Here is a 27531-nt window from a genome sequence, read left to right as displayed (position 1 = left end):
GTGGTACTCACCACTTCAGGAGCTACCCCTGCTCAGTGGGCTTCTGCATAATGATGTGGAAGGCTGCTGCATCCTTGTTTGCGTTACGGAGCGAGTCGAGGCTGCTCTGAAAGATGAACATAGGTGGATAATCGATGGTAAGGGGGATGGGGTTCATATTGGTCAGCTGCTCTTGCGACGTTTCTTCGACAGGGTTGTTTGGCATAGTGAGCACTTGCGGCATGTACGTCATGGACTGCGTGCCAACCAGCACTTTGGAGGTCACGTTGCCATCTGTATCAAGCTGGTCGTAGGTGACAAAGAGAGAACTTTCAGAGTCTATGCTGCTGTCACTTTCAGCGGGTGAACCTGATGAATGTTCTTTCTCAGCACGGTCAATGACATCTTTGGGAAGCACTAGATGCGAGCCGTCGTCTTTGCGAAAGTATCTGAAAATCATTTTCAAAACAATGTTGCTCAGAATAGCTCCTTAAATTTACAACCGTTGAACAAAATTTGAAATCCAGATGTGAGTAAAACAATATTAATCGCAATTCTCAATGAACCGTCCTGCTTTAAAGTTTAAATTTAAAAAAGATACATCTATTTCTTTGGAATCCATTGGTACCCATTGAAGAAAATAAATAATGCAACGTATTTTATTGAACCCCCCTCAAATTAAATAATATAAATTACTCACTCAACTTTCTCAGACAGTGTGATTTTGTGCACCCGAACGTAGTGGAGTCTGAGAGATTTTCCTCTCCTGAATTTCATGGAACACATGTCACAGTTGAATCCCAATCTTATACCAATGCCATGTTTCTGGAGAAAAAATTTGATAAAATAATTATGCAGTTATACGTGCCAAATATTGAGTACCTCTGCTCTGTGCTTCTCCATACTATAGTAGGATCTGCATTTGTAACCACAGCCATCAGCGGTGCACTTACGCACTGCATCAGAGAAGTGGATGTACATATGATCTTGGAGACTTTTTTTGGTCTTGGTGCTAACATTATACACAGTTAATATCAAGTAAAACAAACACAATTTTTTAAACACAAACCTGTAGTCACAATATTGACAGCTGAACGGTTTGGCTGAGAGGTGTTTCCTACGAACGTGTTCTGATAAGTGCGAAGGCCCACTGGTGGTAAAATCGCAGTATGGACACTCAAGTGTGTTTTTGTGGCAGCGCTGATGAGTTTTCAAAATTCGTAATGACGGGTATTTTTCACCGCAAATGTCGCACTCAAATGGTTTATCTGTAAAATGGGCAATAATTATTTCAACTTGTGAGCACTGAATTTTATGAAAAGGCCTTATAACTAGCCAAAAATTCACGATTAAAGCCATTATGAAATGACCATAAAGTTAGCACCTAATAACAGTCTAAAAATAGCCAACTATTACTGGGAAAAAACAGTCTTATATTCACACTGTGAATTTCACAGCACTACAAATGAATAGCCCAAAATAAATAAAAAAGTTGACGATTTTCTATCATTTTAGTAGGTTAATATTAATTGTACTCGTGTTTGAAACAGTGAATAAAATCCAACCCACCTTTAGCCTGCCGAACGCAGTGATCAAAAAACTTTGTAACGGAGCAATAGGAAACAGAGCAAGTGGGGCAAGCAATGCATTTCTCCATTGTGTGACATACCACATGACGGCGCAGGTCATTTTTGCTACGAGATTTCTTGTTGCAATCTGAGGAAAGTTCTTTGTTAGTAAAATGAACCAATTAATTTAGTATAGTTTTACAATCCCAAGCACAGCACTCAGCTTTAGAATCTGTGTTGGAAACATGACCACTGACGTGTTCATAGAATTTGTAGGGATTAATGAATTCAGGCTGTGTGCACGAACTCCAAAGACACTTTGGCTTCTTGGAGGTGTCAAAATCTTCAGAGATACAGTCTTTGAAGCCGCTGATCCTGTTGCATTGCTATGGATTTAGTTTATATGAGATATGAGATTAAGCTTTGGTGGAAAACTGTTTTACTTACTGGAAAATTTTCATGTGCCATGACTGCCGTGCCAAACTCAATTGCCTCTTGGTATGCTCCGTGATAATACACATGCAGTTGAGCCTCCAGAGTTGAATTCAGAAACGCCCCACACTCACCCCATAAGCACTTGTAACACAAAGCTGTAAAAATGCTATTTTAGTGAGACTTTCGACTCAGAAATTTAAATTTTACAAAATTCTTCGCTTTCGTACTGAAACACCTCTAGCTGACTGATGTGAGTGGCTACATGGTCAACGAATTTGCTGACATTGCCTGAATTACTGAAGCCGCAATTTTTCCACAGGCAGTGCAACGTGAGCATCTGCTTCTTGACATTAGCCACTACTTTCTTGACGGAATTTCTGTCCATTTGTTTTAATTCAGCATCGCAGGTGCTGCTATTAGATGGAGCACTTTCTTTTCCTTTTTCCCTGCTTATTTGAGCCGCATCTGGGTCATCGACTTCAGAAGAATCATCGTTGTTGAAAGCAACTTTGGCTGAGCGCTTCATTTTGTTTTAAATTTTCTGTATCCAGTATTTTCGTCACCTAAAATAGAATAGTATTTAAGGTATTTAACAACTAGATGGTGCATGGTCAAGGAACAAAGAAAATGAGTTCTCAAAATTCAATAAAAATGAAACGGATTAAAGTGTACGAATATATATCTACTTTGGGAGCCTGTTATCTACACGCTGCATTCCGCAGATACATAATAACATAAATTATGGAAAAGCTACAGTTTTCGCTACCCCTACTTTAACATGGGATTCTCATAAGAACTGGCGAGATGTGTAACGCGGCAGAAACTGTAATTTTACCATACATAATATGTGCAGTTGGGCAAAACAATTAACTAACAGGAATTGTGTGTGTGTGTGTCTGCTGCGGCAATCTCACCGGTCACCAACAGCTACAGCTACACTTGTCTTGTTACTTGTTACCTTTTGAGTTTTGAGCGGGTCTGCGAGGCTCTCAATCAGGTGACCCAATGAGCAACGGAGACAAACAAGAGCAATTGTGCACGCAACTGGCACGCCCACTTGTTTATTTATTAAAGGAAATGATTGCAGCAGAAGGCCGTTTGCCAGTCTGGCTCAGGTCTGACTGTCTCTGTCGCTGTAATTAATTTGACGCAACAGTTAAACGACCCTAAATTCCTCTAATTTTATAATTTAAAATTAATTTTTAAAATAACTTCTTATACAAAAATTTAGATTGAATAAAATAGGTGGTTCCTCATACATACATATAATGGTGAGTTTTCTGTTTATTTATCCTTGCATGTAACAAAGTCATATTTTAAATCTTTTAGCTAGAATAATCTCATTCAAATCCCCGATTATTTTGAGCTGATCACTGCTCCAAGTGATAGCAAACTTATTTTAATATTCTAGGCTCTAAAGAAGGATGTTGATTTGAACAGCGTGATTGCTAAACCTTTGACGCTAAAAGTTCATTCTGACTATATCGCTGCATATGGAGAAAACAAAGAAGATTATGTAATTAGATAACCTTAAAAGTGCGTTTATATCAATATTAATAATTTTTGTATCCTTCAGGAATATTGCATGACAGAGTATTTGAGAATGTCTGGCATTTACTGGGGTCTGACAGCAATGGCACTGATGGGAGAGCTGGACAGAATGAACAAAGATGAAGTGTTACAATTCGTGAGATCATGTCAAGACCCTGTCAGTGGTGGGATCAGCTCAAGTCCAGGTCATGATCCCCACCTGCTTTACACATTAAGTGCGCTTCAGGTAAAATATTCGCACAGTGAGGACGAACCATTAAGCATAATTTAAATTCAGATTCTTAGCATTTATGATGAAAAACTGAGTGACCAAGAACAAGACAAGGTGGTGAACTATATCAAATCCCTTCAACAGCCAAGTGGAAGTTTTATTGGTGACAAATGGGGAGAAGAAGATACTCGATTTTCTTTCTGTGCTGTTGCATGTCTTTCTCTAATTGTACGTTTACTTTTACTTCTGAAAAATGAATATTAAATTCAAAATTGCTTTCAGGGTCGCTTGAATGATATAGATGTTGAGAAAGCTACAGAGTTTGTTGTTTCATGTATGAACTTTGATGGCGGCTTTGGTTCTCGACCTGGTTCTGAAAGTCATGCAGGCTTGATATATTGTTGTGTTGGCTACTTTTCTGTAGTAGGTGAGGGTTTGAAGAGTTAAAACTAGTTAACAATTTATTTGTTCATTCCATCTAAAAAAAGTATAACATTTCCAGGTCGCTTAGATTTGGTGGACGCAGACACTTTGGGCTGGTGGCTTTGCGAAAGACAACTTCCATCAGGTGGGCTTAATGGGCGTCCAGAAAAGTTGCCTGACGTCTGCTATTCTTGGTGGGTGTTGGCCTCTTTGAGCATGCTTGGCCGCCTGCACTGGGTTGACAAGCAAAAGCTGTGCACCTTTATTTCTGCTTGCCAAGACAGTGAAGGCGGTTTTGCTGATCGACCAGGGAACATGCCTGATCCATTCCACACACTCTTTGGCTTGGCAGCGCTTTCACTCTTGGGAGAATCGACTTTGCAAGTGGTTGATCCTACCTACTGCATGCCCAAAAGTGTTATCAACAAGTTGAGACTCTCCCCGCAGAGACTGGATGTTTCCTAATCCTCTTCATCTGACCACATTTACAAGCTTTGATAGTTTTTTCTTGGACTATGGACAAGGAAACTAAATAAAAACCATTCATCAAATTGATTTTTAGTTCTTTTCTCTAAGACCTTTAATAAAATGTTTCCAAAATATTTTGATCTTGCGAGCTATACAAAAAATGAGAAAACTATAACTATCTAGTTAAATAAGGCAATTTTTTGCATATATTATACATAGTTCATTATACCATAGGGACTCCTGGAGCAAAACGTTTTGTTTCTTCCATTTTGTATTTGATATCGGATAGAAATTTTAAATTTGGATCAGATTCATATTTTTTCTCAATTGTTTAACATTTTGTCGGATTTTTTAATGAACAAAGATGCCTGCATATATGCGTGAGAGTCGCAACATAAATTAAGGATTCGCAGACTTGAATCAAAATTCAGAAATACATACAACATTATACCTCATCGCGATTAATGCGATGTTGCATAAGGGTGGCACAAGGGGGGTTCATATTTGTTTAACAAAGGATAAATTTTAGAAGGATAAAAGAAGTCCATGATTAAGGAAAAGAAAATGGATATAGGAAATTAAACAACAGAGAACAGAGAGATTTATGATGACATTCATATGAAAAAAACATGCATTTTCCTTATTTTATTCAACGTTTTAAGCAATGACATCCGTAATTTTTAATTTTCCAATTCACGATCGCGGCTGCTTATTGGTCGATGTGGTAACGCCGCACATTTTTAAATAGCTTTGGGGGCTTCTCTCTGATTGGTCCGTTCTCCCGCAAGATGGCAGCTGTGCGTGCTAGCTAAATAAATAAAAAACACTTTGGCTCCGCACCAGCCCCTGCTCACTCATATGGCGCGAAAATGCGCCAGCTAAGAAGTTCTGCAGCCACACACAGGTGGCAGGTCGATAGCTTTTTAAGCCAATCAGAGGCCGTCTCGGAGTTTGTTGCCGGTTACGCCCACGGGCAGAGGGAGGAGAAGAGGGGCGTATGTGCGGAGTTTTTCGTGGGCGTAACAGGCAACAAACTCCGAGACGGCCTCTGATTGGCTTAAAAAGCTATCGACCTGCCACCTGTGTGTGGCTGCAGAACTTCTTAGCTGGCGCATTTTCGCGCCATATGAGTGAGCAGGGGCTGCTCCGCACTTAGGTCTGCCAATTTTGTCTTCTCGATAAAGGTTCCAGTAAGAAATGCCTCGTCCAAAGCGCACGGTAAGTATTTTGATTAGTTTTTGCTTCATTTGATTGATAATTTAAACTGAAATCGAGACGAAATTTACTTATATACGGGCATAGTAGATTGCGTTAGTCGCACACTCGAAAAAATTCGTTGCATCCGCAGTTGAAAAAGGTTTTGAGGATTTGTTCAAGGGGTTAGGGATCCCTCCTGGGAATCACAGGTGAACTAAACAAGTCTTAATTTAACATTAATGGGAATACTATAGTTAAACAAACAGGAATTCCCGATTTTTTCGTATTTTTTTTGTATCTGGCGCTTGGGTTATGCAATTTTTTGAGCCGGTGTTCGATGATTGTGGTTTTAGCTAAGGCCCCAGGGTCTCAGGGGCACTTCATTTGAGTGTCCCAGAAGCCCCTGATTCAGGTCAAAGGTGATTCCCAAGGGGGCCGATCACGAAATGGCGGCCGATCAATAAATTCGGGGGGCGCATAAGCTTCCTCATGTAATAGCAATGAGACTGCACGTGTATGTATGTATGTATGTATCATACACAGTAATAATATGAATTTAATTTCAGTTGTCTCGGAAGAGCACTTATAAGATGGAGTCAGAGTCTTCTTCAGATAGCGATTTTGATGAAGATCCAGACAAAATTGAAGTACCAGGTTGGTGTGAAAAACTTTGATTTAATCAAAATCAATTCAAGCAGAAATGATTTTCCAGCTTTTATGAATTTATCTGATTGCTAATTGAAGTATAACTATATTACCTCTCGATATTTGCAGGAGGTGGTAAAGACCTGGATGCACTGAAAACAGATCCATTAAAATTGGATGACATCAAGCAAGAGGGCGGAATCGGACCCACCGGTTCAAAACTAGGACTAGTAACCAAAGATCCAAAAGCAGGAGGGTTTGAGACACTGAAGTTACCACCAGCGCCAGGAGGTGGGCTACCAATGCCACCACAGATGCCCTTTGGAGGCCAGTTTAACCACCAGGCACTGTTTGGTCCACAAAGCCTGTTTGCAGGCATGAATCCTGCTCAACTATTACAACAGAGTAAATTTTGGTTTGGAGTTTTCAGCAGGTTTATAAATCTTTTTTTCCCTCACAGCATTTGAATATGGCTCGCTTGGTGCATCAATTTTAAATCCTTTCATGTTTGCATCGGGGTCCCATTTGCCAAATGGTCCAGTCTTGCAGCAATTGATGAACATGGGCGCATGGGGACCAGGAGGACCAAAAGCGTGGCCAAAAGCAGAGCCTAAAGGACCTCTGGATGAAGAAGAAGCTGCAGAGGAAGAAGAAGAAATGGGAGTTGCGGAAACATATGCTGACTACATGCCTACAAAATGTAATAATTCATATGCAATGTCTAACTGATGGTTTAATTGCAAACTTTATTTTGCATATTTTAGCCAAGGTTGGCAAAAAGCACCCAGACCCTGTGGTGGAAACCGCATCACTGTCATCTGTGGCACCCACAGATGTCTTTTATGAGTTGCAAATTCCTGACGAAACCATCAGGACTGGATCCCTTTCAGCACTGCAGCTGGAAGCCATTATTTATGCATCACAGCAACACACCCACTTCTTACCAGATGGTTCTAGGGCAGGATTCCTAATTGGTGATGGTGCTGGCGTTGGCAAGGGCAGGACTATCGCTGGAATCATTTATGAAAACTACATACGTGGTAGAAAGAAAGCTCTTTGGATCTCGGTCTCCAATGACCTTAAGTACGTGTCTATGAACATGTTCATTTATATATTTAATTAATGAGTATGACCAAATATTTTCAGATATGATTCAGAAAGGGATTTGCGAGACATTGGTGCATCCAAGATTGAAGTGTATGCATTAAACAAACTTAAATATGCCAAGATCTCTTCTCCAGTCAACAATAATGTCAAGAAAGGTGTAATTTTCTCTACATATTCTGCATTGATTGGAGAGTCAAACCAGAGCGGTGGAAAATATAAATCTCGCCTGAAGCAACTTGTTCAGTGGTGTGGAGAAGACTTCGATGGATGTGTATCCTTTCATAATGCTAATTTACTCATTTTTAGGTTGAGATTTCGTGATCCTTGTAATCCATGTGATTTTCCTTAATCCAGTAATTTAGATCATCTTTGATGAGTGTCACCGTGCCAAGAATCTTTGCCCAGTCGGCTCATCCAAACCCACCAAGACAGGCTTGACCGTGCTGGAAATTCAGAAGCGACTGCCAAAAGCCAGGGTGGTTTACGCATCAGCCACTGGTGCATCTGAGCCACGAAACATGGCTTACATGGTCCGCCTAGGAATGTGGGGCGAAGGATCTCCATTCAGAGAGTTCAATGACTTCATCTTGGCAGTGGAAAAGCGTGGCGTGGGCGCAATGGAAATCGTTGCCATGGATATGAAGCTGAGAGGTATTATTACTTAAAAGCAATTCGCAAGGGCGGACAACTGACAAAAAGAATGTCAAGTGGTTTTTTCCTGGAAGTATTCTGAATTAACCGCCCGAACCATTGTATTTGATTAAAAATAAGTTACCCCCACTATACTGCAATTAATTTCATGTAGATGGAAAATTTATGAATTATTCCATATATTAGTTTTCAAAGAGAAACAGTTGGAGGAGTAGGTGTCGGTTGAATGAAACACGACGAGTAATTTATCTACTAACTTTATCCACAAAACCAACAAGAGCCGGTTGCCTAATTAAATAATAAAAATAATAATCTCTGTATATTGTCTAAAAAATATTACTGCCTAAGAACTCGAGATTTTCATTGTTCAATAGATCATATAAACGCTGGAAATAGTTGTGCGCCGTTGGTGTTGAATACATATTCCATCGTCTAAACTTGCAATATCTTGGTAATTTGTTAAGAACACAAAAAAATCATTTGTTTGCCATAACCCAGAAAAAAACCTGACACATCTCGCTTTTTCTCGCGAAAAAAAGCGGCAGTGTTAAAACCGCCAAAACCAGGCTGGACAAAACTGCAAACCCTGAAAAAACCGTGGCTATCAGAAAACTAATTTAAATATTGACTGTTGCTTGCTTTCCCCAGGCATGTACATCGCTCGGCAGCTCTCCTTCCATGGCGTGTCGTTTAAAATCGAAGAGGTCAAACTCACTGACAAGTTCATGAACGTGTATGACCAGTCAGTAAAGCTGTGGGTAGAGGCCATGCGAAAATTCCAGGACGCGGCTGAGCTGGTGGACGCTGAGCAGCGCATGAAGAAGACTATGTGGGGTCAATTTTGGTCATCCCACCAGCGTTTCTTCAAGTACCTCTGCATTGCTGCTAAAGTCAGCCATGCTGTCCAACTTGCTAGGTGAGGCTTTATTGTTGCTTTCTATTTAAAAGGATAACTTAAATGGCATGTCTGTCATAGGGAGGCTATCAAGTATGGCAAATGTGTGGTCATTGGTCTGCAGAGCACTGGAGAGGCAAGGACTCTTGAACAGCTGGAGAAAGATGATGGAGAGCTTTCTGACTTTGTTTCCACAGCCAAGTGAGTTTTTTTCCACTTGTTCGTGCCTATTGGAGAATTTACACCTATTTAATCAGGGGTGTCATGCAAACTCTGGTGGAGAAACACTTCCCTGCTCCAGACAGGAACAGAATCCAGCGTCTCCTTGGTATTGAGCCTCCGTCAAAGTCAGCCAATGGAGGGCTTCCTCCCGCGACTGATGACGATCCGCAGGCTGGAAGCAGCAGTGGAAACAAACGCAAACCATGTAAGTTCTAATGGCTGTTATCAAAGGAGTAGAAATCAGTTTGTTCTTAATTTTCAGTGCGTCGTGCGGCTGCCAAGGCGAACAAGAGAGTTCGCATGGATTCTGAGTCTGGAAGCGACGCTCGTAGCAGTGGTTCAGAATTCAAGATCTCGTCATCAGATGACTCCGAGAGTGAGGAACACTCAGAAGAGGAGTCAAACTCTGATGACTTTAATCCATTTGACGAAGACAGTGACTCGGACGCTGACCCGTGGGTCAAGAAACGCAAAGGACCCAAGCCAAAGGACAAAGTGGCCAAGCACCTCGCATCCAAAGTCAAGGCTGCTCACAATGCAGCGACTGCCTCCTCTGCCAACTCTGCGGCATCGCAGAAGCCTTGGGCGCCACCTCGAGACGCCATCGAAAGAGCTTGTGCCATGAAAGAAGAGCTGCTGGCAGCCATTGAGCGACTTGGCGACAAACTGCCTCCAAATACCCTTGACCAACTGATTGACGAGTTAGGAGGGCCAGAGAACGTGGCTGAAATGACAGGCAGGAAAGGTCGTGTCGTCCAGAATGAAGACGGCTCCATCCAGGTTAGACTTTGAAACTTCCAAAGAAGGGCAAACTAATAAATTTGGGCTAAAACCTTTCAGTACGAGTCGCGCTCTGAGGCTGACGTTCCGCTGGAAACACTCAACCTCACAGAGAAGCAGCGCTTCATGGACGGAGAGAAAGATGTGGCCATCATCTCTGAGGCAGCCAGCAGTGGTATTTCTTTACAAAGCGACAGACGTGCCAAGAACCAAAGGCGGCGAGTCCACATCACGCTGGAGTTGCCATGGAGTGCTGACCGTGCCATCCAGCAATTTGGACGTACCCACCGTAGTAACCAGGTTAGATTTTTTATGTTTGACATTTTGTTTTTTAATATTTGAAAAGTGCGACCACTCGAGGTTGTTTTCATGTTGAATATAATTAAAACCAGGCTTCATCCTCGTTGTCAAATTAAAGAGAAATTCGTCTTCTTTATTTCTCGACCAGTTTCGACGTCACCAAGTACGTCCTATTCATGAGGCACTTGAGGCAAGCTCCAAAGACCAAATGTGGTCTTTGGAGCTTGCCTCAAGTGCCTCATGAATAGGACGTACTTGGTGACGTCGAAACTGGTCGAGAAATAAAGAAGACGAATTTCTCTTTAATTTGACAACGAGGATGAAGCCTGGTTTTAATTATATTCAACATTTTGTTTTTTGTTCTCCTGGTTGGCTAAAGATGATTCTCTACTTGTCAATCCTTTTTAATATGAACTTTCAACAGATAGAAAATTAAATCTAATCCTGTTTTTTCTAAAACCCTTAATTTTTAATATATGCGAAACCGATTATTGTAGTTTTAATCATTTGAAATTACTCATCAGGTAAATGCACCTGAATACGTGTTCCTGATCTCTGACCTTGCTGGAGAGCGGCGCTTCGCCTCAATCGTGGCCAAACGCTTAGAGAGCCTCGGCGCTTTGACTCATGGTGACCGACGTGCAACCGAATCACGTGACCTCTCTCAGTTCAACATTGACAACAAGTACGGCCGCACGGCGCTGGAGGCCACAATGAAAGCAATCATGGGCTATGAGGCACCTTTAGTAGCGCCGCCTTCAGACTACCAGGGCGATTTCTTCAAGGATGTCGCCGATGCCCTTGTTGGTGTTGGTCTCATCACCGGCTCTGACGCGACACCAGGCATGCTGGCCCTGGACAAAGACTACAATAACATGAGCAAGTTCCTTAATAGAATCCTTGGCATGCCTGTCGAGCTGCAAAACAGGCTCTTCAAATACTTTGCCGACACCTTGGCGGCCATCGTACAGCAGGCCAAGAAGACCGGCCGATATGACCTCGGCATTCTGGATCTGGGTGCCGGTGGCGAGCACGTCAAGAGGGTGCGAGTTGTCACTTTCCTTAGGCCCCACGCCACTGGAAAGGCCGTCACAGAGCTTCACACTGTGTCTGTTGAGCGAGGCATGTCCTGGGAGGAGGCTGAAGAGAAGGCTTCACTTCTCATGCACAAGGTAACATCTACTGTGATGTTTTTTTCTGGTGGACATTCTTATGGATCAATCAAATTAATTAAAATTGTTATTATGGCTCCTTAAATTGAGATTGAGATTTAAAAAAAGGTCTCGAAAATTCCCTTCAGTAATTAAATTTGTTCTTGGCTATTATCTATCTGCAAAACTAACTATAGTGCTAGCATGAAATGTCAAAAATGAAATTGAATGATGCACGACAATATTTTGGCATTGTGATGTACAGGAGTTGAATTGACGTTGTTAATGCTGCTTTTTCAAGGACGAGGGCTACTACCTGAGCCACCAGATACGCAACGAGAAACACACAGCCATTTTGGCCATATCAGAGCAGGCCAAGCACAAGGACAAGAAGGACAAAAAGGACAGCCTTTTCACAGTTTACCGACCAAATACTGGACTTCAGGTTTGTTAAATTGTAACCACAACACATCCTATCTTAATCTGGGAAATGTTACTGCAGCTGCGTCAGGAGACTCGAGGAGAGCTTCTGAAGAAATACAAAAAAGCCACATCTGAAGAAGTAGAGGCGGCTTGGAAGGAGCAGTATGTTGCGTCAGAGAAGATCTGCTCGCACGCATACTGGCGTGGCAACTGCCGTTCTGTCGTCATTGGTGGTGAATGCGAAGTAGGTCTCCGCAGACGCACCTATCACGTGTTGTCTGGCTCGGTGCTGGCTGTATGGAGCAGGGTCGAGGGTGTTTTGGCCAACAGAGCCAACGCCAAGATGCAGGTCATCCGCCTCCGCACTGCAGAGGGGCTCAAAATTGTTGGTGAGTACATCAGCATTTAATAGACTAGATTTAGGCGTGGGCTCTTGTGTTTTCCTTTCTACTTTTCTATGTCTATTTTTTGTTGTTTGATTTTCGTTTTCATGTTTAGCGTCTCATGGCCATCTGTTGCTCTGACCTTTGACAGTATAGTAACTAACCAATCCCATTTTACCAAATGCAAAATGTGGTATATCCAACGCATTGCCTTATTATTTAAAGATAAAGGTGTACAATCTCACTAATGACTTATTAAACTATCACTCTTCCCCTTTAACTGATCATCTTGAAATGCAATTTATTTCAAAGTATAATTATTACGGCTTAACCGACTTTACAATTTGTTGCTCATTAAGTCCACACAATCTTACTTCATGATGTTAGTATTTTAATCACGTGATAATCATTCCCACAGGTACTCTGATTCCAACCTCTTGCTACGAACTACTCAAGGGGACACTGGCTTCCGACTCTGAGAAGACCGAGGAGCAGACTTTCTAGAGGTGACGCCTCGTGGACTGTGATTTTCAGTTTAAAATAACTTTTAGCTATAGTTTACTCAGTTACTTCTGCTCCACAAACACTCACTTGTGCATTCTCATTTTCATTCCTTTTGTAAGAGCCATTGATGCGGAAAGAAAGAGCGATTGAAGAAATTTTTATTTGTTTAGCTAATAAATGAATTAAATATTTGATTGTCATTAGAAATGAATGTCACTTTTTTCTGCTACACACTGGCTCAGTAGACTCCTTAATTAGTTAGTTGTCCCGAAAGTTGAGATCAGCCAGGGTAAACATGAGTTGACATAACCCATCATTTGGTTATGCGATCAATGTGCATTAAATTAATGAAAACTACGACTTTTGGATACTTGAAATTTCACATTTTCTTTATTACAAATCCGACACCTTTCTTTTAAGATATAGCATTTAAACATTAAACAACAATGCATTGGAATGTGGCTATCACAGTTTTTCTCAAAATCAGCTAGTGGCCACCGGCAATTTGACCTTGGTCTGTCAGAGCATAGTAAATGTCCCTCAAACTGAAATACGTGCCGGTGATCGTTCCCAAGACGCCAAGCAGTATGATGGCCAAATCCTTTACGACAAGCCCAGCAGACACTTTCTTTTCTTTGTTGGAAAAGGCCAAAATCAGTTCACAAAGCGGCGGAAACATGAGCGCCAGCGCAGAGCTGCTGAGCGCACCGACAAAAGAAATCGCTAAGCCAAGCTGGGGAACAATTTCTGCCAGGGTGACTGGAAATAAAAAAAATGTATTACATAACACAATTTTTTCGATTTCAAAATTCGAAAATCGCACAATCACAGCAAAAAATGGTTGTATGTCTAACTTTTTAAGCTGAGGAGCAGATATAAAAAAATATTCAGTTAGATAACTGGAATAAGCGTGTCAAATTTATGTGTGAATACACATAAATTTCAGAAACCTCTCGAGACTTAAGATTCATCGATTTTTTTGTGCGTGCATATTTAACCCTCAAGTAAGAAGTGTCTCACTCACATGTCAGAAGCACTAGTGCAGTTCTGAAAAAAGTCTCTGCCAACGCTCTGGGTTTCGCTGCTTTTTCTGGTTTGTCGGCATCTTGTGGAAACACCATGAGCCTCACTGATGGCCACAAAATTTCAATGGGGACGTAGAATTGCAGGGCATAAGTCAAGATCATTGCCACCGAAACGACCAATTTAACGCCTTGAGCCAGTCTAGAAGTGAATTTTATCAGATCGCGATAGTTTCTTTTTTTTCAAATAGCTTACACGTTGTCTTGGGGCAAGTTCAGGGTCACACTTCCAGCCACATTTTCTCCGTACTTGAGGTAACCAAGAAATCCGATAGCTGTGAATAAAATGGTAACCATCGTCATTCCAATGTTCAGAACTCCTGCAGGGGCGGCAAATTTCTTTGGTTTTTTCATTTCATTTTGCAGTGGAAGCACCTATAACAGGCCAACAGTTATTATTTACCAGAAAGTGCGCCATTATTAATAATTTTAAAACGAGATTTAATCAAAGTAGCATTAAAAAAATTCCAAAATCACACTGACAAGTCCAATCCCCTCAAAAGCGTAAATCGCCGTTCCGAAGAAAAGTGGTAGAGTGGACCAGCCCGCGAAAGCCTTCCTCTCTGTGACTGCTGGCAAGTCCTGAGAGCTGAAGTACAATGTCACAGCCAAACCGACGGCCATCAAAAGGTTGGCCACGCCAGAGACAGGCGCCAGGTACTTGAGACTCCTGATCCAGGACGAGAATAGAATGGGCGGCAGGGCAAGAGCCATGTACACCCTCACGTCCAGAGCAGGAATGTATTCATCCATCACCTGCGCAAATCAAACAAACTACATATCATGGAAACCGGAGCTGTAATTCGAGAATACGTTTACCTGCTTCATGTTATTGGCAATAAAAACAAAATATACGCAGCAGAATCCCAGCTGAGTTATGCACAGAAATAAATTCACGAGCATCCTATAATAGAGCGAGAAGTGTTTACTTGATTACACAACTTTCATCCCAGCAGAGTTTTGATTATAATACTTTGCTGTTTCTGCTCGCTTTTTGATGCTTGGTGGACCTGTTTCGAAACATTCTCGCACTGTGTCTGCAAAGTCTGGTGTCTTCTTGGAGGGAGATTTTCTTGCGACAACCCTCGCACATTTTAGCTAAATGGGAAAACAATCAATTAATGAATTTTATAAAATTAACCTCGTTTGTTGTCAGCTAGGCTTCATATTATCAAAAAGCAACAATTAACCTTTTAACCTCTTGGTTTTTTTTTTATTTCAATTGAGAACTTCGTACCAAAATATGTTGACTGTGGACACAGGCGACGGCGAGTAACAGCGTTAAAATTGGGCCAACGACGAGGCCGGCGTTGTGAAAAGCATCGCCCATGGCGAACACCCCCGACCCAACATTGCCTCTTAGAAGATGTAGCAGAGTTTCGCACCATCTGAAGAAATTATCGTGTTTATATTTTATCTATTATATCTTGTAATTTGTTGACTGATTTGCATCAAATGATACAGACCAACAAAACGTGTCCTCAAGCCTGACCCAAACAATTTTTAAAATAGCTTACGAAGTTGGGTTTTTGACGGTGTGAATGGTGACACTCTGATCAGGGTCACCGCTTTCTGTGTCACTCGAGTCAGAGCTAGTGTTATACTTTCCGGATTTTTTAACGGGTATTATTATGCACTCCTCTTCCGTAGATCTACACAATTTAGATTTTTTACTTCATTTCTGGCTACGGATAAAAATTAAACTTACGGTGGTGAGCTCACTGTGACTGTGGGTCGCAATTCGTCTGCTGAATCTGCGACACTCTGTCCGTCGACGTTAGATGATTTGACTTGAGCCGAGACCATTTTCGCAAACTTATTCTAATAGAATAGGCTCGAATTTCTTTAGCAGCTCCTATGTTGATGAGACGAGCTGGTCCGCAGTCCGGTCTGAAAAGAGCAAAGCTTGTGAAAATCATGCCAGATTTTTTCAACTGATAATGATTTGTAGATTTGTCAGAAGGGAGAGAAATTATTAAAAAGAAAACCAACACTTATCAGCGAATAACATTACAAATGCCCTATGACATTGAACCTTCAGTCGCACAAGAGGACATTCACTCTAAACTTGCGCGTGTATGTTTGCATTGTAAAATAATCACGGCTGCATGAGCGAGATATGATTTTTAAAAATTATTAAGTAAGCAAACGCACACCCATTATGTGATGTGCGGAACAGTTATTGTGGTTATTTATAAACTTATATGGTCGGAGATTACTTTTACTTTTGTTGGCTAACAATCTGCAAATTATGCTTTAAATAATGTTAAATACACACCAATAAATTACTATACGTTTTTAAGCAGATTACAACGAAAATTTGTTTTTTTTGCAATTTTTTGCAAGGCTTTGTTTACTTTTAAACTCTGTGTTTTTTGGCATAAACTAATTTTGAATTAAAATAGGGATCATAATATCTATTGAAATACAGGATTCGTATTGGAACTAAAAATGCGCATGGTTTTCGATCAAATGCACTTTTAAAAATGAGTCCAATCGACTACTACCCCTTTGTCCAATATTTTGCGTAAAAATAAGAACATTTTTCAATCCCTCTTTCCCGTGAATCATTTTCCATTTAATAAATTTTTATGCTTTAAAAAGCTCGCTAATTTCAATTTACAACTAAAAGTCATTTCAACTTTTAAAATTGGTCGTTTGATTGACGCCCTCGATTTTTACAAAAAAATCGTAATTTGGAAGCAATATAATACTTTTAAATTTTACTCTGCTTGGGATTTTTTTATCACTTTAATTGCTAAGTAAGTAGAATATCAACTTAAGAACAATGAATGTAAGAATTCTAACAATAGGTTCAAAGAGATTATAATAAATCTCTGCTCTAGCATAGTTTAAACCAGCATTACTGAGATCAGAATATGAACAATAGCAAAATGTTTAACGTCGAGTAATCCAAGTTCCACAATACCTTAATTTAATGAGAAACAAGATTTTGCCTTGCGTCTTTTCCTACGCATGACACTTTTCAGCTCCTTTTCATGCAGTGTCTTTTGAAATAGAAATCTGCTCTTAGCCGGGAGGATTTTGCAAACCAACTTAATACACTCAGATGAAGAAAAGCAAAGGGTAAATCACAATTAGCAGATGATATTCTTTCTAAGCTGGTTAAAATGAGCCGGAACGCCTTGAGGTGCTCAACGCAAATCTACCTGCTATACACGCTTTTAATAAATGCGCAACAAAAACAATGCGAAATGAAACATGAATACGTATGCATTTTTAATGAAACGAAAACATTCCGTGAGTGATGTGCATGTTATTCGCAATCGAGTGACAGCAGCTAGAAGATGCGACAAACACGTGTGCTTACCTTCGACGCGAATGCGATTCCTGAGGCGGCGTGTGTGCGTCGTCGACAGCAGGTTAGGTGCAAATGCGGACCGGCCGGACGACTTGCGACTTCCACCGCGTCGGAGGCATAGTATTTCTTGCGGACACACATTGGTTGGTGGTGGTTTGAAGGCAGAAAACGTCACCAAGAGACAAGCGCGCTGGTGCACTCACAGCAGCGGCATAGCGCGTACTAAACAAAGAGATTTACGACCTCTGGCACTCTCTCCTTCTCTTTCCTACCTGCTTCCGTGCAGGGTATTTGCGTACATACTCTTTTTCTCCTTGTGGAAATTAATACGTATGTGGATTCGGTCAGCAATGGGAGCAATAACAAACGAATGACTTGTTTGCGGAGACCAAATAGATGGAAATATGCGCGCAATACAAGAGGTCGGCGCCGCACCTGTTTTAAATCATAACTCCATTCATTTTCGCGCAGCGGGGAATTTCCACTTCCTTAAGACGGAGTAAATTGCGAATATATGCCCCCACGCTCAGGAAAATATTGACGACTCATAATTTTGCAGTTCTAATTTCCGCAGAGGCAACATTTGAGATAAATTCAGCCATAAAAGAAAAACGACATCATTTAAATAGAAAAACAGCGATTTCAAAAGAAGAATTTCATGCTTTCCGAAAATTTCGCTGCTCTCTTAACCACCAGAATATGCAGAGAAAACAGGCGCTTTTCTTACGAAATTAATATATTGCTTTGGCACTCGTATATAGGCCAGCGCAGCATCCCAATTGCAGTTTACTCCTAATTTTCCTCTCTCCTCGTGTAGAGTTCGTGAAGTTACTGGCTTTGTCTGCGCGTGCAGTTTATTTTCATCCTGCGTGGATTTTATTCTAAATGTTTTCGTCGGCGAGATTTCGACACAAGAGGAGGATTCCCATGGGATTTGCGATCTATTTTTATCTTGATGTCGCGAATTCACGGCCACTTTGTAAGCAAAATCTGTGACAGGGTATGCTAGAGGTAATATCCGTTTTCTAAGAAAGCTTAGTATTAAAATCTTTTCCTCTTAGTTAAATATCTTTTTTTGAAATATTTACAAAGCAAGCAATATGATATTATGCATGCGTTCTTTTCACTTGAAAACAAAATATATGCGGAAATATGAGTTGCTTGTACTTCACTCATTGTCAGTGTTTTCTTCAGGTGCACATAATTATATAAAATGCATCATTATACAAAGCTATATCATATAGACATAATATAAACAGTCTCACTAATTGCATTCTCTGTGTTTAATCTGTACGTGCAAACAACGGCCAATCTAAATTAGAAACAACTTAATAAACGTCTTTACAAGAGCCCTCTCCTGTGAGTTTCAGTGTGAGTTCAAGATCAAGATGTACTCACACTAGCTATGCACGTGATTCGCGAAAATAGAACATCTTCGCACTACTTGGACAATTAGGGCTTGGCCGTCTTCTGCAGTAATCTTGGCGCCACTAGTTGCTTCCCGCGCAGCTACTGCTCAGTGATTGGAGGAACCAACTTCAGCGAATCAGCACTCGTATTGTACAAAACAATAGATTTTGCCAATATTTCTTGCACGCTTGCCGACTTCGTTCTGTTTTCTGTAATTTTCGGCTATAAATTGTACTTGGCAGGTGGATTTGACTGTCGAGCGTGAAACTTTATCCAACCATGGTCAAAACAAGATTTTCTGAAGGTGAGTTTTGATCGATTTTTAAAATAATTTCGGTGTTTCCAAAAGGCGCGCGTCGGCCTCGAGAAACGTCAATAATGTTTCAAAGCTGAAATTTCCTGCGACGAGATTACCAACTAACGGTATTTTGGTTGATATTGTAGGAGAAAAGGTGCTTTGCTTCCATGGGCCATTAATTTACGAGGCAAAATGCCTAAAAGTCGAGGTTAAGGACAAGGTCGTCAAATACCAAATCCACTATGCAGGATGGAACAAGAGGTAAATTTGTGTTTCTCTCGAACTTAATAATTTATCTAGCATGTAAAATGCATTTTTTGCTCTAGTTGGGATGAGTTAGTGCCAGAGGAAAGGGTGCTCAAATACAACGAGTTTAATATTCAAAAGCAAAGGGAACTCAAGAAAGCGCAAGAGGCAGCTAAGCAGTAAGAGCCAGATATTTTTTTGTGACTGCGTTCCTTATAATATTAAATAATTTAATATTTAACCATAGAAAAACAAAGAAGAAATCTCCCAAGGGCATGAAAAGAAAATCCGAGAATGGCAAAGACTCTGATAGCAGATCATCAACACCCACAATTGAAATTGGAAAAATTGCAACTCCATCATGTCCAGCAGCAAAAAGAGCTTTGGCAGTCGCCACCCCAACACCATCATCATCTCAAGACTCTTCCTCTGACGTGCCAAAAAAGAAGAGCAAATTAGACGTGTCTGTTGAATCAGTGAGTTTCTTTTATAATTCCTGCATTAAAATGTGGTTAATTTATCACTGTTATTCTAGGAAGAACAATTCTTAACCAAAGTCGAGGTCAAAGTTAAAATCCCAGACGAATTGAAACCATGGCTTGTTGACGATTGGGACATGATCAACAGACAAAGAAAGGTATTTAACTAAAATGAGCCCATGTTTGATATTTTGAAATTGCCTTTTTTATTTCAGTTAGTCAATTTACCTGCAAAAGTTCCTGTCGAAGAAATCATCAAAAACTACATTGCTTTCAAATTGGCAAGCAAGACCAACACACCTGAAAAGTGAGTCAGGAAAGCAACTGTGATGGTACATTTTCTAACACTAATTGTATTTCAGAGAGGATGCAATAACTGAAGTCACAAATGGCATCAGGGAATATTTTAATGTTATGCTTGGATCTCAGCTGCTTTACAAGTTTGAAAGGCCTCAGTATGCAGAGGTGAGTTAAATTAAAGTTATTAATGCAGCCAAGACCACATTTTTTTGTGTTTACAGCTTATTAGTCAGCATTCAGACAAGAGGATGAGCGAACTCTTTGGCGCTGCTCACCTCTTAAGACTCTTTGGTAAGGATGTTTCAGAACTACTTCTTATCTAAGTACTGCGTTCTAATCCGTTAGATCTGAGTGCATGCTGCATGGAATATGGTATGGTTATATAGAGTCTGGATTCTAAACGATTAAATAAGGAAAGATTTATTATTTTTTTAAATAATGTATGAATTTAAATATAACTTTCTAACAAATTAAAATATTCTTGTGACACATAATTTAATAATATTCTTTGTTATATTTTTTCAATCTAATGTTGGAATGCGTTGCAGGAAATGCTTTTAGCTAATAAATCTGCAAGATAGGACATTCGTAACAGTTTGATGAAGTACAATTGTCGTTACGTACTTCGTAATATGAGATTTGCTCACATTGTGAATTTGGAAAATTTTTCAAATGCTTAATTAACTGCATTTCGTCCTGGTCCCGGCAAAATTGCGTAACTTTCAACAACCAAACGCGAATTTCCTTGTTGCAAGAAAAGGTCAACAATCAATTCGACAATGAAAATTTGTGTGTTTGTTGAACGTTGCGCAATTTTGCCGGGACCAGGACGAAGGGCTCTTTAATTTAGGAGTTTTGAAAAAGTGATCCATGTTGATCTGGTGTTTATTAACTTGCTACTATTTTCTCATTGTTCCCTAGTTAAAACTCGTTTTTTTATTATCTTCAGTGAAACTTGGTGGTGTGCTGGCATACACCCCTCTTGATGAGAAGAGCATACAGCTTCTTTTGAATTACATTCAAGACTTCCTCAAGTGAGTAGACTGAACTCATATATGAAATTTTTAATAATATTCAACCCGCCTTTCTCTGCAGGTATATGTACAAGAACAAATCAACTTTGTTCAGCTTGCAAGATTACTGCGCAGCGCCACCAGAGTATCAGAGGAGGGTCATGTGAGATTTGCTCTCAGACAGTGGCGACGAAAGTGAAGAACTCAAGCCATTGCCTGAACCAAAAATTGGCATGAGGAAGCGGAAACCCAGGAAATGTATTTAAAACCTTGGCATTTAAAATTTGCACTGCATTTGAACTGTGTATTGTAGTGAATTGTGCACATTCATTGTAAATTTTGTGATGGGTATGTTCTCTCAGAGCTGTAAATACAAAACATTCACAAAATAATTTATGTATGCAATACAAAGCGCTTATTATAAGAGTAGAATTGGGTGGCGATCATGTTGACACCTTGAGTTGCATTTTTTATTTAACTTTTGTACATATAGCCTAATGCTGATGCAGCATTCTAATAATTGTGAGCATAAATGAACTTAATAAAACGACGAATAATAATTGAAACAGTTTAACATAATAATTAGTTTTATTTGAATTCATCAACACTCGCTTGAAATTAATTTTATACGTGTATATGTATATACCGCACTAAAGTTACAGGTTCAAACCAATTGTTAGTGGCAAACAATGTGGGGTGTATCTTAACTATTGCCTTTCATTGCGGGCGGGGCTTGAAACGCAATATTTATGCTTCCTCTGTGCCACGGTTCGTTATTAACCTAGTAGCCCTTTAAAATAAAATAGGCGTGAGATTATTAGTGCTTCTATTGAGCTAACGCTAAAATGCTTTCATTTTAGATGCCCTTTTCCCCAAAAGTGGCTGCGATTTTTCGATTAACTTAACAGAATATGTGTGCCGCAACCATGACTTATTGGCAATTTTTACCGCAAGGCCGTCAGAATTTCTTGGTAGCTTGAAAGGGTCCTGTAAAAAAGCAAAGGTAACGTGCCCAAATATGGCACTAATGGAACGCCAGCAAGGCGATTTCTCTACAAGGCATAATCTCGACGATAGGCAAGGTCAGTTTTACGCCACTGCATGCATTGATTTTGATTTATCCTCAAGAAATCAACTGGGTTGAGTTTAGGGGGTTCTTCATTGCCTTCATTTTTCTCTTTTCGCATTGATCGACATGCATGAATACAAATATAATATGTAATATGTTGTTGCGCAAGACAAAATTTTAAGCTTTTTTTGGTACTGGAAATCCGATGACTATAAAAAAGACACGATTCTTACAAATTCACCTTGGAGCATGTCCTGCCAAATGGTCAACGGCACCATAAAATGTTACCTTCGTGCGTATGCAAGATTTTAATACTGACACAGACACCTATGACCACACAAGTGTGCCAAGTTTTACGACTTAATTAGCTAAGAATTTTGCACGATCTGATATTATCATCTCGCTACGCAGTTCATTCAAAATCATCGTGTTGTGTGCGAGTGACACAACACAGATACGCATTATTTTATAGCTGCGTGTTCAATAAATCCCCGCTAATTATATATGCAAATCGAACTTCACTTGATACTAGGACAAGAAAGAAAACCACTCCGTTTAAACCGCAGAGCAAGTGTATATTGTCGGCTAATGTAATAATATACACTTATTTTTCTAGTAGATTCTTATAAGAGAAAGTAAAATACATGCTGTAGCTTGTACAAGAAAAATATTTATATGAAAACCACAGCTTAGTTCAGAGGATTAAAGGCTTATAAAGATAACTTTTTGTGCTTTTGGGAGGTCACAGGACGGATTCAAATCCGATTATGGGCATACCACATCAATTTCAGAGAGGTAACAAGCACATTACATTTTTGTTCTTTTCATTAATCAGTTTTATAAAGACTGCATTAAACGCGTGTAACTGTTTGGTGAAAAAACCACAGCCTTGAAAAGGGTGACGCACAAAAATGCTGATCACAACAGTGTCAGTCAATTGTCTCGGAATAAAATAAAAATCGTGACATAACTTCATGCGCCAAATTATTTTCACAAAAGCGCGGCGTGACTTACTCAACATGCCGATTGTTACAATTGCGATAGTAATTTATTCTTATTCTCACTCTCCCAAGTTGGAGTGGAGTACGGGTATCACACACTGCACGCATGTGTGTGTCTTTTTCAAGTGTGCGCTCATAAGCTCTCGGCATACACGTAATGACACAGAGTATTTTAATTTGTGGCGCGCGGCGTCTGCAACATATACACGTTCAAGTACCACGCGTGATTCATCTGTGCGGGACTGCCTTATTTGGTCAATCAGCGCAAGGAATCGACCATATGTTTTGTTTTGTTCACTTTCTCTCCTATAAGGAAAGCGTCAAATGACACTGTTTGTCCACATGTAATTTGTTTTTTAACACCTCTGCACTGGCACTTGCTTAAATATGATAAGAACCATCAAAATAAGTTGATTAATAGCGAAAAATAACTTATTTTCGTTTTCTGTTTTCAAGGTTTTCTTCCCATTCTGGAAGCACAATTTATAAGTCAGCGCAGTGCTTGAAATGGTACACTGTTTATTTTTGTACTAAGAATACATTTATATCAGTCTCTTCTACAGATACAATTAAGTATTATACAAGAAATCTCATCTGGTTCTGTATCTGGGCTTATACCCACAATCTCATCTAATTATTTATATAAATATTTGCGTTCAAAATAACGCCACTCTTAGCTCATTAAGTCTAGGGGGCATGTGAAAATAATTTAAGGATTAAACGTACAAGAGTGCCAAAATCAATAATTGTTAGAGTTACTTGTGCGCATCGAGAAATTTAATCAAGATGTTATCACCAAGATAGCTGAATGCAGCAGCGCTGTTCAAACTGCACTCTGGTTTGAATAAATAGTTATTAGGATACATTTATTCTATTATTTTCTTCCCATGTTCCCATTAAAAGAATGGAAACGAATTATAGAGTGTCTAAAATCGAATAAATTTGGTACAAAGGCAGAGGAATTTTTAAACAGATTACTAAAAGCGTTAAATATGTCTAGAACTTAATTGTTAAAAGTATCAAAATTAGCACGAGAAACTTCAAAAATTGGCCTTATAGTTATTGATAACATGAAGAGAGCTTTCAGTTGATTCAACGCCTGCTTTTTCTCAACCAAGGATGACAGTTTTCCCAAATCTTCCAAGTCAATTTTTATGAGTCACGTTGAGCCTATTGTCAAGTGCTTTAAATTCATTCTTTGCTTAGCTAATGATTAAAAATGTGTCCCTAAGTATTCATTATCGGAGTCATTTGCTAAGGCAACGACGGTTTCAAGTTTAGGCAGATGATTCAAGCAGTAATATTTGAATCGATTAAACATATAATGACGTTGTTTGCTATCCACAAGATCCTGTTCCAAAAGCAACCATTGAGGAAAACAAATTCTTTCCAGCGAGGCGAAAGCTTGAATATGTCTTATTTGTTAACGGAGACGTCCTTTTAACGAAATGGGACATGGGACAGTATAATCAAAATAAATGTTGATACATACAACTCCGAGAGTTCAAACCAAATTTTTCTCACGTTTTTTTTATTTCAATTCATATCCCAGCAAAGTATTTTATACGCCTCTCATTTTACAGATTGCTTTGCAAGATTCTCAGTATAAAGATCCTTTACATGGTTCCTCTCAATTATCCAGCACCTAAAATTAAAGTAAAAAAAATTAAATATTTTTCATGGGGAAAAGTTTAACATTCAAGATTGGTTTATCATATAAATTAAAAATATGAATTTATCATCCTTGTTTTGGGTCTTCTAATTGCATTTTATTCAAGCTCTCGTGTTCCAGAAAAAGGTTCTAACTTCCAAATTTTTATATATTAAGTATAAGATGGATTAATAAGACACCCTCATTGTTATAAGCAGTTTATAATTCTTTTACTTGAATATTAAAGGCCATTCGAACCTATTCATCGGGCCCTCCTTATCAGTTTAATTGATTTAATTCAAACATTAAAATACAAATTAAGTATTAAGTAAAAATTGGTCAGGAGAACTTTTCCAATAAAGAATGATGCTATAGTATATATATAATTAAAACCCACTTAATTAAAATTCCAAGGCAGTGTTGGCGCAATCACAAGTTTTCTCTAGTAATAAACACTCATGAAAGCATGAAAAAACTTGTATGAATCAAGGTACGGTCGTTCTGAATAAATTTCGCACCCGCCGTCGCCACCGCCACGAGAATCTTGACGCATAATTTATTTCCTACTAAATTTGGTCAACACGCACGCACACATGCTCTCGCGACCTGCAGATACTGATCCTGGCGGCTGCGTTTGTCCTTCCAAAGGTCCCGAGATGTTGTTGTTTGTTGTTGGCGAGAAATATCTCCCCCAACCGAGCATCTAGCCGGCTGCTCACACGTAATCGAAGCCGCGAACTGCTGTGCAGACTCTTTTTACTTGCGCAATTAGACCCCATATGGCATGCAATCCACCCTGGGGGAGGTATTCAGCGGCGCCACGCGAATTGGCACGCAATTTTTGCGCCGGGGGCCGCTGCCAGGTTATGCGAACACGTGCTGGGTCGGCTAGGGCCGCCGGCAGGGCCTCCTGCTTGACCATACGGCCCACGCCGACGGCCAGGCGGCGCACGGACCCTCTTCACTAGGTCACCTCCCAAGGCCGCTGACTCACTGCCGATTTACCTTGGCTGCGCTGAGAATATTGCCAGACTCTCTGCACACCTGGAACCTCTTTTGTTGCCTCTTTTCGCTTGCTGGACCGGACCGTGCAAATCAGCAGCCAAATATATTGTTAGGCGTTTTAGCAATCTTTTGTTAATGCCGTGCGGCCTTAAACTGCCGAAGCGAAAAATTCGATTTCTATGTGCTCGCGTTTTGTTTGGCCTGCAACACACACGTCTCAAAATTTAAGTCCCGAGGATGAAGTAGTTAGATCGCTCACGAGTTCTGCAAATCATTTTAATTGTATATGGTTTATTATATTATCTTAATAAGCATTCATAATTAGTTTATGCTTGCTTAGGTTCTATACGCATGAAGAGTCAATAAAAATTAAATATTTACATTTAGACATGCTATTTAGAAGGTTCATTGGACGCTTGTTAGCCACATATTCAAGATCAATAATAATAGTTATTTAGAATATAAAACAGTAACATTCAAACAGTATACTGATTAAAATGCCACGTGGGCTAACTGTAAAAAAATCAAACGACAAAAACCGAGCTCTTCTCATTAATTTTTCTGATCTTACAAGAATTTTAATAAATTTGAAGTGGAAGGCTTCTTGTTTTGGCGCATGAATATTGGGTCAGAAGGTTGAAATCCGAGATATTTATGTAAGCGCGGCAGCGCAGAAAATGCTTTTGCCTGCTGGCTTCGGTGCGGATGAAGTTTTGACGACGACGGTACGAAGGCTATTTTGGAATCACTCACACAGTATCGCAGCTCTTTGAATAGCTATTTCGGGCCAAAGGAAAGCAATCTTGACAATACCTGAAAGCTTTCGTACAATTAATTGCTCATCCGTAATATTCATCTCAAGGAGAGTAATTCAAAACCGAAACTTAACCCTAAATCAGCGCGTTGATTTCGTCATAGGTAAAATTGGACTGTGATCGGTATTTATATCCTAATTTTGGCAGCTGTTTCGTAAGCCTCGAGCCACCGTCGTCTGAACGCAGCATCTCCTTGGATTCGCAAAATTGCTTGAAATTTAAATAACGTTGCAGCAAGGCTACGCCAATGTGAGGACAGCCGAATCCAATTAATTTATATCACGGCAAATGAATCATTCATTGTCGACAGTGCACCAGAAGAGAATGAAAGTATTAAGGTTATTGCCAAATCCTTCTCGTAAAGCCAAAATCAATGTTGGCCAACGATTTCGTTATCTCCGATGCTGCTGTTTGTCTCTTCACATCCTCCGATTAAGGTAAAGGATGGAAAACTGACGTGAAAAGGCATTTGTCACCATTCTTTGAACTTGAGTTTGATGTCACATTCCAGATAAGCAAACAGGAAAACGTGAACTGTTATATCTTGTGCTTGCGCACGCCGTTTTTCGCTGTGCTTGCAATTTTTATTTCTCTTTGAAGAAACGAGGACGGCAATTAATTTATTGTTCTCACTAGACACGAGGTTCTCTTAACCTCTAGATGCGGTAACGTTAGAAACGTGAATCTTACTTTGTCTTTGGCGTCATTTTAAGAGCATTAAAAACAGTCTTTTAAATAATTATATTTTGAATTAAACAGCGCTCTAAATGAGCTTAATCTGTGACTCAATAATTGGAAATTTATTTTATTTCTATTGTTGGTGCTTTGAAAAGCCCCCAAATTTATCGAGGCCAACGCTGTGTGTACATTCGCATTAGAATTCAGCCAACATTTTATTTGGAGTCAGTGGACCATAATTATTTCGGGCGACGCCTGTTTAGCGCTGT

At 39.8% G+C, this 27531-nt stretch overlaps 5 protein-coding genes across 6 annotated transcripts; 3 read left to right on the top strand and 2 right to left on the bottom strand.

The window, feature by feature from the left end:
* Positions 1–22: 22 nt before the first annotated feature.
* Positions 23–3020, bottom strand: LOC135938153 (histone H4 transcription factor-like). Of its 2 annotated transcripts, none has more exons than XM_065481717.1 (9): positions 2941–3020; positions 2190–2545; positions 1995–2137; positions 1750–1933; positions 1549–1695; positions 1049–1247; positions 862–991; positions 680–804; positions 23–428 (listed from the first exon to the last, which is right to left on the bottom strand). In XM_065481717.1, the coding sequence occupies exons 2-9, from the start codon at positions 2506–2508 to the stop codon at positions 23–25; spliced, it is 1653 nt and encodes a 550-aa protein (XP_065337789.1). In that variant the 5' UTR covers positions 2509–2545; positions 2941–3020. The 2 variants fall into 2 exon arrangements, with proteins under 2 accessions (XP_065337789.1, XP_065337788.1); XM_065481716.1 differs by having other exon boundaries at positions 2858–2975.
* Positions 3021–3047: 27 nt separating this feature from the next.
* Positions 3048–4718, top strand: betaggt-II (geranylgeranyl transferase type-2 subunit beta). The gene is made up of 6 exons (XM_065481719.1): positions 3048–3253; positions 3394–3498; positions 3559–3759; positions 3811–3972; positions 4027–4171; positions 4247–4718. The coding sequence occupies exons 1-6, from the start codon at positions 3251–3253 to the stop codon at positions 4630–4632; spliced, it is 1002 nt and encodes a 333-aa protein (XP_065337791.1). The 5' UTR covers positions 3048–3250; the 3' UTR covers positions 4633–4718.
* Positions 4719–5425: 707 nt separating this feature from the next.
* Positions 5426–13270, top strand: sno (strawberry notch). The gene is made up of 17 exons (XM_065481572.1): positions 5426–5475; positions 5788–5853; positions 6399–6486; positions 6607–6882; positions 6938–7177; positions 7242–7560; positions 7624–7855; positions 7947–8235; positions 8884–9151; positions 9212–9331; positions 9388–9557; positions 9615–10132; positions 10193–10432; positions 10957–11604; positions 11885–12028; positions 12086–12395; positions 12808–13270. Exons 2-17 carry the CDS (start codon positions 5833–5835, stop codon positions 12891–12893), a joined length of 3969 nt encoding a protein of 1322 aa, XP_065337644.1. The 5' UTR covers positions 5426–5475; positions 5788–5832; the 3' UTR covers positions 12894–13270.
* LOC135938068 (proton-coupled amino acid transporter 1-like) lies at positions 13255–17504 on the bottom strand. The gene is made up of 10 exons (XM_065481573.1): positions 17307–17504; positions 15684–15865; positions 15493–15627; positions 15213–15363; positions 14949–15073; positions 14795–14879; positions 14459–14731; positions 14172–14350; positions 13918–14117; positions 13255–13652 (listed from the first exon to the last, which is right to left on the bottom strand). Exons 2-10 carry the CDS (start codon positions 15779–15781, stop codon positions 13381–13383), a joined length of 1518 nt encoding a protein of 505 aa, XP_065337645.1. The 5' UTR covers positions 15782–15865; positions 17307–17504; the 3' UTR covers positions 13255–13380.
* A 1054-nt stretch (positions 17505–18558) lies between these two features.
* On the top strand, positions 18559–21621 carry LOC135938069 (mortality factor 4-like protein 1). The gene is made up of 10 exons (XM_065481574.1): positions 18559–19011; positions 19152–19266; positions 19332–19430; positions 19499–19727; positions 19787–19888; positions 19946–20037; positions 20093–20195; positions 20252–20321; positions 20980–21064; positions 21126–21621. Exons 1-10 carry the CDS (start codon positions 18987–18989, stop codon positions 21208–21210), a joined length of 1005 nt encoding a protein of 334 aa, XP_065337646.1. The 5' UTR covers positions 18559–18986; the 3' UTR covers positions 21211–21621.
* Positions 21622–27531: the final 5910 nt, after the last annotated feature.

The sequence above is a fragment of the Cloeon dipterum genome, chromosome 2 (genome assembly GCF_949628265.1).
Source record: "Cloeon dipterum chromosome 2, ieCloDipt1.1, whole genome shotgun sequence".
In the NCBI taxonomy this organism is placed as follows: Eukaryota; Metazoa; Arthropoda; class Insecta; order Ephemeroptera; family Baetidae; genus Cloeon; species Cloeon dipterum.
Note: the sequence above shows the minus strand (reverse complement) of the source record. Positions and strands in the feature narration are given on the sequence as shown.